At 44.8% G+C, this 12,129-nt stretch overlaps 1 protein-coding gene across 2 annotated transcripts in view; it reads left to right on the top strand.

Moving 5' to 3' along the window:
- The window catches only part of LOC144110430 (receptor-type tyrosine-protein phosphatase mu-like), a 198,817-nt gene that overhangs the window by 44,059 nt on the left and 142,629 nt on the right, over window positions 1–12,129 (top strand). For both annotated transcript variants that reach the window (XM_077643324.1, XM_077643323.1), the window contains 2 exons: window positions 2,200–2,487; window positions 6,745–6,876. In XM_077643324.1, coding sequence (XP_077499450.1) covers window positions 2,200–2,487; window positions 6,745–6,876 — 420 coding nt within the window. The remainder of the gene's footprint in view (window positions 1–2,199; window positions 2,488–6,744; window positions 6,877–12,129) is intronic.

The raw sequence follows: 12,129 nt of genomic DNA, 5'->3' as shown, positions 1-12,129 counted from the left end.
AACATTGTTGCAGTGCAGCGTTGCGCCTGGATTCGGAGGGCCTGTTATTCTTGCGCAGAAATCTTCGGCTACCTCAACCACACTGCGCCTTTGGTGGAGCGCTACGGATTTGAACGGGTAGCGCTGTTCAGGGTACGTGCGAAGACCCCGAATTACACTGTCATACACATTAGGCGGAAAGGTTGTTGAGCAACGACTACCGGATTTAATGTCTGCGGACGATATTGTACTGCTAGCAGATAGCCAGGAAGATTTGCAAACTTTGGTGAATTGCTGTGGAGACGGAGACAGTCTAGGTTTCAGTTTTAGCGCAACTAAGTCATGTGTGATGGTTTTCAACAGCACAACTGATCAGGAGCTTACAATACAAGGCCATGAAATACCCCGAGTGGCCGAATACAAATACCCCGGGGTATGGGTAAACAACGGGCACGGAAAAGCACGTAGAGTCTCTCATAGCAAAAGGGCGAAGAGATGCCGGGATAATGAAACATAGGGCATTGTGGGGGTACAACAGGTATGAAGTCCTCAGAGGTATTTGGAAAGGAATAATGGTTCCGGGGCTTACTTCCGGGATTGCAGTTCTATGCTTAAGGGCTGAAGTTCAGTCGCGATTAGAAGTAGATCAGAGTACTGTCGGAAGATTAGGACTAGGTGCCCACGGGAAAGCCACAAACGAGGCAGTACAGGGGCATATGGGCTGGGCAACGTTCGAAGCACGGGAAGCTCAGAGTTAAGTACTATACGAAGAACGCCTGAGGAAATTGTATGATAACAGGTGGGCAGCTAAGGTATTTAAGTACCTGTACAGAAAGAGCGTTGACACACAGTGGCGGAAACGAACTAGAAAGCTGGCCAGTAAGTTTGCCAGAGACGAGGAAGGAGAAAGAAAGAGCATTAAACGACAGGTTAAAAACGTCGAAGGTAAAAATTGGATAGATTCAATGGAAAAGAAGCGTAGTGTATAACAGAGATCAGGAAGGAAACGTTTTATGATAACTCAAGAGGCAGTGCCCTCCTATTTGAAGCTAGGTCAGGGTGTCTTAGATCGCGCAGCTACAAAAAAAAATTTAACGAAGATGACACATGTGCTGTGTGTGGTAAATCTGTAGAAACAATAGAACACCTCATCCTAGAATGCGATGGTATCCATCCCGATGTCGATGCAGGCACAATCACTCTTCCTGAGGCCTTAGCGTTTAGAGATAACAATAGTCATGCAAATAAATCTGCGGTGGAAATTAGCAAAAAGCGATTGGAGGATTGGTGGCACAAAAGCAGAGAGGTGACATAAGTTTTAATGTGTCGGAAGACGTTTTTTTAAAGGAAATGGCGAATTGTATGAACAACTTACAGCAGAGTAAACAAAAATAAAGGAAAAGAAAAACTGAGCATAGTGGCAACCACCACTGCCCCGTTTCAAAGAGGACGCTCCTACCTTCCATCCATTCATCCATCGGTAATGGCTAGGTGGCCACCGCCCAATTTAAAGGGTTCAGCCGTATCCATCCGGTACCAGACCCCACGAAATATCCAAATGTGATGAGTAAGAGCTAACGCTCTTAAAACCACATGCATGACTCTGGCTGGTCGCCTCCACAGAGCAACCTAGGCGGCAGGTGGGCTTCCATGTCACGCGTCATCACAACCTAGCCACTGGATAGTGAGCAAGCTTGCCACTGTCTAAGCGGGCAGTTGAATTAATCACTGGTCGCTCAGCCATCATAATGGCGTGATGGGAATTAATCCATTACGCCAACGTATCATACCCTTATTAAATATGCCCTTCAATTGTTATACCTAGCTCTCACCGACCCCCTAGCTACGCGTTGTTTGCTGCCAATCACTTCAATAAATTCCAAGCCTCTCCCCAATCTTTTTTTAAGTGTATTCTTCCTTGCCTTTCATGTCCCAGCTCTCAGGTAATAAAGGCTCAACTGTAACATTCCTTTTTTTCTCGAACCGTCGCCATTCATTGCCCCTACAATACTTCCCGTTTTCATACTGCGTGGCTGGCTTACATAATTCTTGGCCAACTAGCTGGTGGGCCAGCTGCCGGGGATGCCTCTGACAAGAGATCTATTCAACGGCTAATGTAGCGTATCACTAAAGGTTTTCATCCTGCTCAGTGCGTAGTGTTAAAACATCATCCAGATTCCTCCCTAGTGGTTCTCACGCAGTCGTTTCTTTCGTTCACAGGAGGGCCAACTTTCCTGCCTCTGAATTACACGGTCACAGCCAGCCTTTCGGAGCAGGTAGCCCTGGAAGTGCAGGCAGTGCCTGGTGTCACTCAACAACCGCGAGTGCCGTCATGGACCAGAGTGAACGCAACGGGATTCGCTACTGACAGGATCCCAAGAACTGGATCTGACAACAGCTGGATAACTGCCAGGGTGGACATCAGTCATAACGGAGTGTATGTGGCGAACGGCCCGAACACTGGGTCACCAGGGAAGAACAGAGCTATCTTCAGGCTGCTTGTCCGCAGTAAGTGAGGTGCAACCGTAGCATTGTGCAGACACAGCGGCATATGGGACCACTTTTTGAAGTGTTAAGAATAAAATAATAGTTCACAAAAGATATTTGTGTTCCTGTGTCCTGTAGAGATATTGATATTTTATGGATAAAAATAGCTCAAAATCTGCAAATAAGAAAACTGCCGGCTTTCGGTCTAAACATTTTATACTAAGACAAAAGCTCGTATCTCGGATAGAAATTTTGAACTCTGCAACTGCGGAATATTTGCACCTTAGTTATATTGAATATTAGTTTACGTTATCCGTCTCTAAATAATGGAATATGATACCTCAATCACTTGGTGTTATCATGCTTTACAATCTTAACACGAATAGGCATATACGGGACTAAATTGGTGTAAGCTGTCTTTTAGCACACACCTTTTCAAGTACAAGGTATCTTGTCCAAGTCCTGTTGTAGATTTCGATTATTATATATCAGGAAGGTTACACTTGGCAACGGAGACATGTTTCAATTGCAAAGCATAGTAACTTGAAGCACTTAGCATTTGTAACAGGCTTTTAAATGCGGCACCGGAGAGCTCTCTTAAAATCTCGTAGTTTGCATATTTTGAAGGTGGAATTTGTTTCAGGTACCAACCGCAAGTATAGTGTACTTTCAGTGATGCATATCTACCCCACTGCTTGAGTCCCATATCTTGCCTATAAAAGAAAATGCGCTTGAGGATGGCTTACTCCCATATTTTTTATATAGGCTAATTTGTATTTAGAGTGCCGTATTATGCTTTAGGATCAGTGCAAAGGAGGAAAAAAGCTGGTGAGGATCAGGCAACAGTAGATTCGTTGAAGGCTGGAGGGGAGACTGTGCTAGAAAAACTAGCCACCCTGCATGCGCAACGCCTTATGACCTCGAGCGTACCAGCAGATTGGAAGATGCTAACATCATCTTAGTCCATAACAAAGAAGACGTCAAGGACTTGAAAAATTACAAATCGACCAGGTTGATTTCTGGTTTGACGTCCCAAAGCGGCTCAGGCTATGAGGGACGCCACAGTGAAGGACTAGAGAAATTTTGACCACCTGGCGATCTTAAATGTGCACTGACATGCGCACTACACGGGCGTTTAGCATGTCGCTTCCATCAAAATGCGACCGCCGCGGCCTGGATCGAACCTGCGTCTCTCGTGTCAACAGCCGAGCGTTATAACCACTGAGTCATCGCTGTGGATTCGACCGATCAGCTTACTGTCCGTTGCTTATTAAGCACGTTATGCTTAGTTGCAAGTGCAGGGACACTTTATTTTTCGTTCTTTTTTTATAGTTCCACAATTATTTTTGTCCATTCCCTATGGCTGTTGAGCCTACCAGCGGTGCCGGCAGGGCACTTTTTACGTGATATCGTATAGAGCTCGTTCGGTCGATAAGCAGTCAGCGTAATAGTAGTAGACACCGCGTGTCGGAAATAATCGGGGCTGAGTAAAAAAAAATCATATGATGGTAATTTGTGGTTCTATAGATTGATGATTGGTTGTAGTTTCATAGGTGATGACGGGTTAACTAAACTGATTGATTTATTAAAATAATGAAGAAATGCAAAGAAGTGTTCAAAGGTGCCAAATGTTTAGATTGAGAAGAAAATGACTGATGATGCTGATTAAGAAAGTTTAGTGTGTATGTAATTGATCGCTTATTGAAGTGAAGCGCTTGAAAAAGTGATAAATACGTTCAAAGGTGTCAGACTGCTCAGAATGGTTGAGAGGCCTCCTAGGGACTCCGAGCGATGTCTTCAAGGGGCAAGGCGTCGCTCCGAACGGGCGATGGCGTTCCGTGAATTCCCCGGCAGCGCTGATACAAGCAGTCGCGTTCCACTCTTAGCAGCGAAGCTTATGCGCCCTCCAATTTCCGTCTCCTCTTTTTTCTCCCCCTTTGCAATATATGCCTATTGCACATAAGCTATTTACTAAGGTAATCGCTAATAGAACCACGACAACCTTAGATTTCAATAAACCAAATGATCAAGCAAGTTTTCGTAATGGGTATTCGACGATATACCATACTCGCACTATCAAGTAGGTGTTAGACAAATGCGCAGAGCTTAATCAGCAGCTATATATAGCCTTTGTATATATAATCTGTAAATACTATATATAGGTGGAGAAGGCATTTGGCTGTTTTCGAACTTCAGCAGTCATGCAGGCAGTGCGGAATCAGGGTGTAGAAGAGCATTATACGAAGATACTCCATAACAGGTACTCCATACTCCATAGAATACTCCATAGATATCTATAGCGGATGAGAAGCTTCCTTTGTGTCCATAAATTCAGCAATAAAATTCCAATAAGAAATCGTGTCATGCAGGAAGTCACGATCGTACCAAAGCTATTCACCGCCTGTTTAGAGGAGGTATTCAGAGACCTTGATATTTAATGAAGAATACCTTAGTAATTTGTGATTCACTGATGATATTGCCTTGCTAAGTCATTCAGCTGACAAACTGCATATCATACAGGCAGACCAGGCCGATAGGTCTAAAAATTCATGTGCGTAAAGCCATAGTGATGTTCAAAACTCTCGGAAGGGAAGAGCAGTTCACAATTGGTTGCGAGTTGCTGGAAGTGGTAAAGGAATACGTCTTCTTAGGGCAGATAGTGACCGGTGATACGGACAATGAGATGCAAATAATTGAAAGAATAAGAATGGGGCGGAGCGCATATGGCAGGTTCCAGATCGTGAGTGGCAATTTTACAATACTCCTCATTGAAAAGCACACAACAGCTTTGTCTTGCCGCTACTCACCTATGGGTCAGAAACATAAAACTAACGAAAAAAGTTTAACTTAAGCATCGCGCCGCGAGCTATGGAAAGAAAAATGATAGGCCTAACGTTAAGAGACAGTAAGAAGGCAGAGTGTGTCAGGAATCAAAGACGGGTTAATGATATCATAGTCAAAATCAAGAGGAAGAAATGGGCTTGAACGGGGCATGTAATGCCGAACCAAGAAAACCGCTGGTCCTTAAGGGTAACAGACCGGATCCCAAGAGAAAGGAAGCGTAGCAGAGGTTGGCAGAATGTTAGGTATGCGGATGAGATTAAGAAGTCTGCGTGACCGCAGCTGGCACAGTACAGAGTATATTGCAGAAATCTAGCAGAGGCCTTTGCCTTGCAGTGGGCTTAGTCAGGCTGCTGAGGATGATAATGATTAGGCTTTATTTGAAGTAGGCTTTAGATTCAAAGAAAAGGTAAACACTCGCGCATTTTGAGCCTTTGCCAAGCAGTTTCTGCTTTTTCCTGCATTACAATTAGTGGTGTTTGCGAGCTCGCGTCACTGCTTTCGCTTGGGGGACGACAGGAACATTGCAAATGTAAACCGCAGCCCCTGGAAAACGGACTTACTCAACAGCGATTCTGTCAAAGATGATCCTTCGCTCTTCTCGCGTGAGAAAAAACTACCTGATTTGACCTTTAGTTTATATCCTAAAGTAAAACCAACACCACGAACTACAGATGTTCCTAGTAGAAATTGTGGGAAACAGAACAAACCAGTGACTGGATAGGATTGTGGTTTCCCTCATTTGACCAATGTGCATTTATTTCGAGCGAATTGTTAAGTTCAGGGCCACAAGAGGCGAAAAGTAAACACCGAAAGCAAAGTGGAATTTGAAAGTGAGTACACTAAAGCAACATATTGGGATTCGCACTAGCCACATTAAGGTATTATCCAAGGCCATTCTGAGAGGTGGGGGGGGGGGGGGGGGGTAGAACTGTATATCAGTCACAAACTCCATGGTCCTTCGGGCTGATGGTCCTGTCAATGGGTCTCAAAGTGAATAGCATTGCTGGCTAGTTCCAGTAAAACTGCCCCTAATGAATGGGGTTCAGTGTGGAGGGTTGAAGATGCATACCAATTATTTGTTCGCCAGAGTATTAACACCAATACGTTTCTAGAGCAGTGTGCGAAAGCCGCAGAAGATAGCCGCCACCCAGAAAAAAAAATTCCACTTGATAAAATCTTTTGATGAAATCCCTCAATTTTGAGTACATTATTAACAGACGAGTAATTACACATTGGAACCCAACCAAGTGAAGCCATACGGCTACGAAGAAATCAACTCATCTTTCACAGATAACCGGACCAGGACGAATATTTTTTAGGGACGAAGTTTCTGTTGATGCCGTACAGGTTATCTGTGTTGAAGCTAATACATGTTGCCTGAGTTGAAGATAATGAGTACTTGCATCCTTTATTATATATTTTTTTCACGTGCAGCTTGTCCACGTGCATATTACGGCTCTAAGTGCAACTACCAGTGCCCTTTCTGCCAAAACGGAGGTGTATGTCACGACATCACTGGCCAGTGCATCTGTCCGCCAGGATTCAGGGGAGAGCTTTGCGAGACACGTGAGTACAAGGCTTATGCAAAAGGCACAGATAGCGACTACTTAATGCACTGTTCTCGTATTATTTGCTACTCACTGTTCCTCAGTTCAATAATATTTCCAAAAAATATAACTTGTGGAATACACACCCAGCAGGCATTTATTAAAAACTATGTCAAATTGTTATTGATGAGTAATAGGTTTATATTTTACAGCGATAGCTCTTAGACGCCAGTGCCTGGCTAGCGCCTCGTAGTCGTCCGGAGTCGTCGCCATCGTCGCCGCTGGCGTAACCGGTTGGTGCGTTAACGACATCCACTCCGTGGGTGGATGTCATTAACGCCCCCACCGGTCATTAACACACTAACATTATATCATGGTCAACCTCGGTTGCATAAGCCTACAGGTGGCTCTGTTTCAAACAACCGCCTGCCAGTGCGCGGGTGTATCACGGGACCATTTCACCAGTGCGCCAGGAAAATATCCCTAAAACTAAATCCCTAAACAGCTATCGCTGAAACTCGGGTTACATAGTCGTAAGCGTGCTGTGAGTTTTTTTTTCTGCTACTGCTTCAGAGATATCGTCTTTAAACCTATGAGCCCCAGTAAGGAACTGTCGATATGTAAGCGTCCTCTAAGAGGATCTAGTGAAAATTGTTTTTCTGTAGTTTCTTGCTTATTGCGAAAGCGGCCGCAGGAAGACATATGCGGCGACGCGATGTAGTGGTCAAAGGCGCTCTTGAAGAGCGAGGCTGCGATCTAACTTCGGTAGGATGTACGCTGGGTGTAAACCACCTGCTTTACACCCTCGAGAAAGAGAGTACCGCTATTCCCTGCGCCAAACTGTTGATTACACTGATCCTTTGAACAGCTGTTGACTGAGTGAAGATTACCGGTATATTGGAATGCCACGCTAATTCCTGCTTCGCCACACAGTACTCCACTTTGCTCCTTCGCTTAAATCATAAAACTAGATAGACCAAGGTTCTGTTCCCTACAAAAGTCCCTACTTGTGTTCTTGTGAGCTCCGTCTGTCAAAAATTTTCGAAATTATTTGGGCTTTTTCAGTGCGAGAGCACTACTTAACTAGCAATCCTGAAAAAGACGAAGGGTCTCTGAACCTTTGACCCTTGACCTTTGATCCTTGCAATAGCGTTCGCGCTAGAAGCTCCTCCAGACTGCCGCAGCCTGGTGTTACAACAATCTCTTTTGAGATGTCATGCGTATGTAAGGTTTCAGTTTTAGATGATAACTTTAAACATGGGTATTTGACCCCACTCAAATCGACGACAATGCGAACACTTCCAAGAAACAGGAAACAACAGTTTTAGAACCCCGTTCGAGGAGCACCTAATGGCCCTAAGTTGATCCTGAAGTACGGCTCTAGGTGGACGGACCCGAACCGGAGAGTATTTGTGGACAAAGAAAGGCGCAAATATAGCCGGTCAGTCCGACGAATAAACTTTTTATTAACAGCCGCTTTAGCGGCTTTAAAGGCGAGCTTACGCGCAAAGCAACTGCACCCCGAATACGTCAAGCTGAATCTGTTGGAGAGTGCATTTCCATAGGTTGGTCGCGTGCACGGTGAACCTATTTCTAAGACAGGGAACGGGACAGGAGGAGCGGATGGAAAGGAGGAAAGGCGAAGACAAGTGCGCAGACGGGGCCGGTGAATACAGCCTGTTTTTGGCGGTAATTCGTTTATTAATGCGAAAACATTTCTTGTCTCATGAGTGGCGTGTACAGGACTTTTTAGCAGAACGTGTCGACAGAGCGTGTCATCAGAACGTGTTCTCCGGCACGTTGCCAACTTAAATCACGAAACCGGAAAGGCACGAAAAATGCCGTCACTAAGGCATTCGCACTTTCGCAATTCCTTTCTTTGGTCCCCTAAGCTCTAAAGTCTGCATAGAAAACATTCAGTTGGGGAAGTGGAGCCTTTTTTATGATGACTTTCAGCATTATCGCTGCAAGAATACATAGAATTCTGTGCTTTCTACGCACTTTCCCCCTGCCCATAGTGGATAATAAGGCAAAAATACGCTGGAGAACGTCGGCCCACGGAAAAAAATAGTCAATCATTTGTGTCATCTCTATTAATAGCGTTTGTATTAAGAAGGGTTATACTGCTGGGGCACGACAACAAATTTTGAGGCAAAACAGTCTTAGCGGCCATGGAAAACATTAAGAATAGATGAGATGCTCTAAAGTTAAGGCAAAGCCTTGTAAGCCGCACCAGCAGCAGAGCCCGGAATTTGTGGAGGAAAAGCGGCACCAAAACCCACTTGACCTCGTGACGTTATCAGCAAAGAAAAATTAAATTTCTGGTGCGGGGAATCCAACGAAGGACCTTCAAATTGTGAAGCGAGCACGGAAGCCATAGACCACAATACGTTTTTTTCTTTATTGCATGCATATACACTTCAATAAAATATCGTGGTTGCCATGCCCCGTGGTAGATAACCGTGTCTAATGGACTTTCATTACAACAAGTTAGTCCATCAGACTCAATACATCATCCGCATAGTCCAGCTGATTCAAGACTTCTCTTAATTTATACATATGTTCGACAAAATAATCACATACTGATCGTGTATCCAAGTCACAATGTCTAAAAGCCATTCTACTCCTTCAAATGCTGTGAAGGCAGAATAACATAATCTGGTCATACTGTGCAACATCACTTTCAGTGGTCAGGTACCGAATTCCGCGCAGTGTCAGTGGCAAGTCTTCTTTTAGGATTCTTTGCAAAACATCCCAGAAGAACACCGTATCCCAACAATCCAGAAACACGTGTTCTACCGTCTCTGGCTTTCTACACAAGCGACAGTTTGAGCCCGAAGGAACAAAAGGCTAAGGAGCAAAATTGCCCTTTTCCTCTACCAGTAAAAACGTGGCTAGAGGAAAAGAGCCATATACCACAATACCGCGTTGTGTCTGGGAAATTAGAGGTGAATCTAGCTCATGCGCTTCCTTACGAGCGTATGTTAATATAAATTAAAAATTTATTTTCTTGCATTCAAAGCACGCAAGTAGTATTAAGTGCACCCCGTGATTTTTGTAGGCTGAACAAATAAGCGTGGTGATCATCTTTTTGCTTACAGTAGCTTGGCTATTGGTAGAGATTTAGTAAACTAGCGTAACATTGCCGATGCAATGTGAAATATTATATTTGGCAAATTGTGATTACTGTCACCACTACGGATATTGTAAATCTGGAGTAAAATGCCCTTGGGTCCGGCTACGCCTCGGCTCTTCTTCCGAGTTCCTATCTGTACATTATTTTAAAATCCGCGCTTGAAATATTCAGAGCGCTGTAGCGCTAACGGCAGTTACAACTCAACTCGACAGCGTTAAGGATCCTGTGTCACAGGAAAGCCAGCATCAGCATCGCCGTCGTTGGCCGTGAGCGAAAAACACTAAAAAAATCTCGAGGAGCAACCTAGGCGGCAGGTGGGCCAGCTATAGCGCCGTGATCTGCTGACGTGATCATAACCTGCCCATTGCATTGTCAGCAAGCTGCCCACCGTGGCTGGTACGTACCATTTGAGTACGTACCATGGTACGTGCCATTTAATTAGAGATTGGTCGCGAGAGGTTGCTCGGCAAGAGCAACCTGAGTCTCACAAGCCCAACCGGGGGCAGCACTTGCCATCGTAGGGCAGTGACGCATCGCTTAGCCGCTGCACCAATGCGCCAGGAGCGTTATGAGGGTTCCGAGGGATCTAGGAATGTAAAATAGAGGATGATAAATTCAGTATATATGAATGTTAGATGAACTCGCAGCAACAAAATTTACATCGAGCGCCACACTGCGGCACATATACGCATTTAAAAGAAACAAGAACAGCATAGATAGTGAGGTCCCTTGTTGGAAAACACACTCATCCGTGCCATCCCAATACAAGTATTTCTGAGCGACTAATGGCAAAGAAACCTTTATCTTGTTGCTGCGCCATTTTGAACGAGATGCACTGCAAATGCAGGAAAAAAATAAACGCACTTCAAAGAAGCGACAGGATAATTGCAGCCACTAAAACAGCCACACGTGCGGTCGAAACAGTGCACGCATGCAAGAAACTTACTCCTTTGGGTAATTACCTAACGCTATATTGACATACCGTTCTCAAGAAGGAGCCTATAAGATCTGGGGAGAAATAAAACCTATAGACAAACTTGCAATCACAGGTAAGTCTAAATAAGTAAAGCGAAACTAACTCGCTAAAAAAGAGTACTTTGCAAAACTGTTCTGTGAAGACACATATATGCCGCTGGGGAAATTGTTAAACCAAGGTGCATGGGGGAATATTTAATTTTTTTAATATGCAGGGCTGATTAGTGGGATAATAATACTTAAATTATTCTATCGCTTAAAGAAAATTAATTATAAAGCAGCAGAAAAAACAACCATGCCGCCGGTGGGATCCGAACCCACGACCTTCGAATATCGCGTCCGGTGCTCTACCAACTGAGCTACGGCGACGGCTGTCCAATCTGCTGCTTTCGTGGGTATTTATGTCTTGCGTGTAAGCGAACCTTGAGAGTGTTCACCAGCGCCACCCTCCTCCATAGCGGTTGACGTACCACGTCCTGTAATACCGCGAGTGTAACGTAGAACGTCATCTAACGTCGAGGGCGGAAACTGTGCGAGAACCCTCTTATGCTAGCTATGACATCAAGACTGCCAGAGCCGAGACCCTGTTAAGCTATTAGCAGACAAGGCATATGAAATGAGGGGCTCGTTTGACAAACATATTAAGGAAACCCACAGTCAACGAAACGAAGGTATATATATATATATATATATATATATATATATATATATATATATATATATATATATATATATATATATATATATATATATATATGTTGTAATGGGACCGACAGGCGCAGCGCAGCGAAGAAGCGGACAAGTTCAAGCGGGACAACGAAGAAGCAGACGAAGTGCAGCTGGGTTTTTCGAACGACGCCTGTGAGTGTGCCCGTCGTGTCGCCGGTCAACCAAGACCAACCGACCTGTGCTTCAAATAAACGCCTTGACACTTGGTGGAGGTGCCTCGGTTCCCGTCCCGGTCCTCATCCTGGAACTTCGAAGTGGAACGCTCCTCGTCTCCGCCACTATGCCGGAAGGTCCGAGTGAACCATCGCAGCCCATCCCTGCCACCGTACTCTGTCACGGGGTGCAGCGCCAGCGTGACCCTTCTCCATTTAGTGGCACCGATGATCAAGACGTCGAGATTGGCTGGCCTCCTATGAGCGCATCAGCACTTAC

The sequence above is a fragment of the Amblyomma americanum genome, chromosome 11, assembly GCF_052857255.1.
Source record: "Amblyomma americanum isolate KBUSLIRL-KWMA chromosome 11, ASM5285725v1, whole genome shotgun sequence".
NCBI lineage: Eukaryota > Metazoa > Arthropoda > Arachnida > Ixodida > Ixodidae > Amblyomma > Amblyomma americanum.
Note: the sequence above shows the minus strand (reverse complement) of the source record. Positions and strands in the feature narration are given on the sequence as shown.